The sequence below is a fragment of the Halyomorpha halys genome, unplaced genomic scaffold (genome assembly GCF_000696795.3).
Source record: "Halyomorpha halys isolate HHAL.00 unplaced genomic scaffold, Hhal_1.1 Scaffold47.1, whole genome shotgun sequence".
In the NCBI taxonomy this organism is placed as follows: Eukaryota; Metazoa; Arthropoda; class Insecta; order Hemiptera; family Pentatomidae; genus Halyomorpha; species Halyomorpha halys.
Window position 1 is genome coordinate 2277066 of NW_027114806.1, and position 3762 is coordinate 2280827.

At 27.1% G+C, this 3762-nt stretch overlaps 1 protein-coding gene across 1 annotated transcript in view; it reads right to left on the reverse strand.

The window, feature by feature from the left end:
- LOC106689904 (furin-like protease 2) overlaps positions 1-3762 on the reverse strand; it is a gene marked incomplete at its 5' end in the record, with an annotated part of 40804 nt that overhangs the window by 12146 nt on the left and 24896 nt on the right. The window contains 4 exon segments of the mRNA XM_067051917.1: positions 1-81; positions 717-873; positions 2283-2467; positions 3488-3630. Coding sequence (XP_066908018.1) covers positions 1-81; positions 717-873; positions 2283-2467; positions 3488-3630 — 566 coding nt within the window.

The following is a 3762-nucleotide window of genomic DNA, read 5'->3' on the forward strand; positions in this document are numbered from 1 at the left end:
AACATTTCTGTTTGTCCCATAATGCAATCTTTCAGCTTAGGCCCGGTACATGCAGTACATGAAGAATGGCATTCTACACACCTGAAAAATAATATTCAATGATATACAATCGAATGTTTATTACAGTATTTATGTTACTTTCAATTCACCTATATATGAAATAAATATTTAGGGGAAGAATTAAAGGGTTCTAATGATTTTGGTTAAACTCAATATATTAATATATAATTAAATGGTCTTCAATATCAATTAAGCCTTATCCTTATTGAAACAGTTTTAAAAGGCTTAAATGCCAAATTTTGAAATGGCTTCCTCTAAAGTACATTTAATTTTGTTTGTTTGAAATAATTAACCAGTTCACATTTTTGCTGGTAATGAAAAATAGATAAATATAAATTATGAAAGGACTTGATAATTAACTCAAGGAGAAATGAGGACAAACATTTTTTCTTGATTGAAAACACATTTCCAAGAATAAGAGTAGGAATATAGATATATCATATACCAATGATACAATGATAAATGGAAAGTCAAAGAATTAACTTAAATATATATATTTAACTTATAAACTCTAAGAAGGTTATGGAAAATGGCCAAAAACATATAATGATGTATGTATAAGTTATAAAAATCTTTTTGAAAACATATTATAAAAGAATATATAAATGTGGTATTCACTCGCAAATAATAAAGTAGCTAGCGTTTCTTTTCTTTACCTCTGATGCCTGTTTTGAAATGTCCCTGTAGGACATGAAGGCAAACAAGAATGGTTATAAAAGACTAGGTGAGCTTCGCAGGAAGTACATTGGTTTGGGCTTTCTTGACAGGTAGCACAGTTCTCGGAGCAACTTAAGCACTTTCGATTCTCAGTATCTGAAAGAAATATGTTATTTATTTTAGATAAATATATATTTCTATGAATTAAAAAAAAAAATGCAGCAATAAGAAAAATTAAATTATTATGCCATGGAATTCTAATTTTAAAACAGTAAAAATAGCTTAAAATTTAGATTGTAAGGGTAAACTAATTTCTGTTAATGGATTCTTATATAAAAATGTTTGAAAAACACGATGGTAACAAGTTTATCATGAGAGTCTGTTGGCCTAATATAACAGATTTTTCAAATCAAGATTATTAAAAATTGCTTTAATTCGAATTACAGTACTTTCAGAAGTGATTGGTTTTGGGTTTGAAATGAAAAAAATGTAGAATAGGTTCAGCCCAATATATGAGGAATTGGGTCAAAATAACTATTAATGATTCTTTATTTAATGCATACTGTTTTCAATTTGAGTTTCTACATGTCTAAATTAATTTATTTATATAAGAAATTGTTGTCCCATGTAAAAGCTTTTCTCTAAATATTTAAAATGAAAAACAGTATATTGTTCTAGGACTAGGTCCCATTAGAACAATTACAAAGGTAATTTTAATTTTTTAATAACATTTATTGGCTATAAAACAGTGTGGTCACACTTAATTATAACTTATATACAGAGAAGAAAAAATAGATTAATTTAAAAACTAACTGACTAAATAAAAAACAAAACAAAAAGGTAATTACAAAATATCTCTACTATCATAATAATGGATTAGATTGGTGAAGCAAAAGGTAGTTAAATAGGAGGGATTTAAACGAGGGAAGGGTTGGTACATGACGTTAAAGATACACGATGTTAGAGGGAATGGAGTTCCAGAGATATGCAGCTCGGGTAAAAAACGATTTATCAAACGCAGCAGTTTGGTGAGGTGGAGGGTAGATGTCAGTTAAACGGGACCTGGCAGATTGGACAGAGAATTTGAATTGCAGGTTTTCTAGGATATAGGATATTTCAATTTTCACTTCTAGGATATTTTAATTGTTTTTATTATTATTCCTAGAATAATAATAAAAAAAAATAACAACGAAGCTTAATAATTTTTGAATAGGAAAGAATCTAAAATATGAATTTTTATTCATTTCATTGATGTTGAAATTGTTAAATTAAAATAATTTTAGTTGTGTTATTTTTCTATATAATAAAAAAATATGTAGACATATGTTATTTTATTTATTTTTTTAAACCTATTAATGATAAAATTTGTATATACTGAAGAATAATGTAAAATAAAAATAACATCAAACTATATATAAAGAATGAAACTGTGATAAGTTTTTAGTATTATTATATAATTCTATGTAAAAACATGAAGGATTAATTTGCTTCATAAGGTTTTTTTTCCAATAGTCTTTCTGATTGATATTTACTAATAAAATTATTAATATTTGTATTGACTGTACCTTGATAGTATGTGTGTGGACAGGCCATAATACAAAGTGCCAAATCAGTGACATAGAAGAGATGAGACGCACAGGTGAGGCAACTATCTCTCCCGGGGCCGGTACATGAAAGGCAGTCCTTATTACACTCCAGACATTCTTTACTTGTCCTATAATAACCTTCAGGACACTCTGCAACGCACCTCCTTGGGGAAAAAATTGTTCAATAATTAAACTTTATACAATTATTTTTAATGAGGTGTTAATAGCTACAACAATTAACAATTAAAAATGTATTATTATTTGTTGATAATAATATACAAACTTTGAAATATATATAACAATAATCAATAACAACTACAATATCTACTATAACAATACTATCCACTTTATATAACAATAATATCTTCTTAGTTTATTGTTGTGTATATTACCAAGTTTGTTTTTTATTTTGTCTGGATAATTAATATTCATCGATTTTGCCCTGAATAGACAACATTTTCTACTTTGTCAATAGTGGAAAAAATCATAACTACCATGATACTATTGGCAACTTTTATCCCTCTTTGGGGCAGTATATGCCGTTTATAAATCTTTCATTTTTTTTATTTTGGATCAATTACTTTTATTTATCACGTTTTGGCTAGATCTAAATGGTACATTTTTCCAGTAAATATATTTATGCCTCTCTCTATGTATATTTATATTTATGTCTTATTGCTCTGTTATTTTGAAAGCAAATTGGATAATTCTGGATTGTTTAAAAAAGATGGCAATAATGGGCCATACAAAAAAGATTTCTGATTCTTAAGTTTGTTTTCTTAAATATATATTTTACGTAATGTTCAATTATATCTCGATGTTAATCATTAATTAAATATTTTTATTGGGGACATAAGAGATGATAATTGGGCACTTTTTCATTCCGTGCATCAGTGCCACAATGTAATAATTGAGTAAATTTCTGGTAGTTAATTCATGAAAAATTTGTTTGATATATTTTTTTCTAAAATCCAAAACACTTATAAGAATTGAAATAAAATGAAGTGCAAACTTAACTCCAGGAATCAAATATTTAGAGTCTAGAAAAACATATAGTCATTATTCAGGATTTCCAGAAAATATGCAAAACCACAATATAATTTTATCTCAGTTCATCTTATAATAAAAAAAGAAAAGTGTAAATATATTAGAAGCTTAGTGATATAAATGCTACTGGAACATACTTATTTAATTTGAAATGTAGACAAGAAATGCACTGTGTGTTTTGTGGACCATAGCAGCCAGTTTTGTCGCATTCTTCATGACAATCATAGATAATTTCCAACCCATCTTCAATATTGTTGTCCTCATAGTTTTCTCCTGGGACCTGTGAAATAAATTTAGTATCAATATTTCTAAAAATTAACACATTTATGCAATTAAAATTCATTGTATTTATTCTCAGGTTGAAGAACAGTATGCATTTAAGGACTTATTGGAAAATTCGTTAATTAACCTT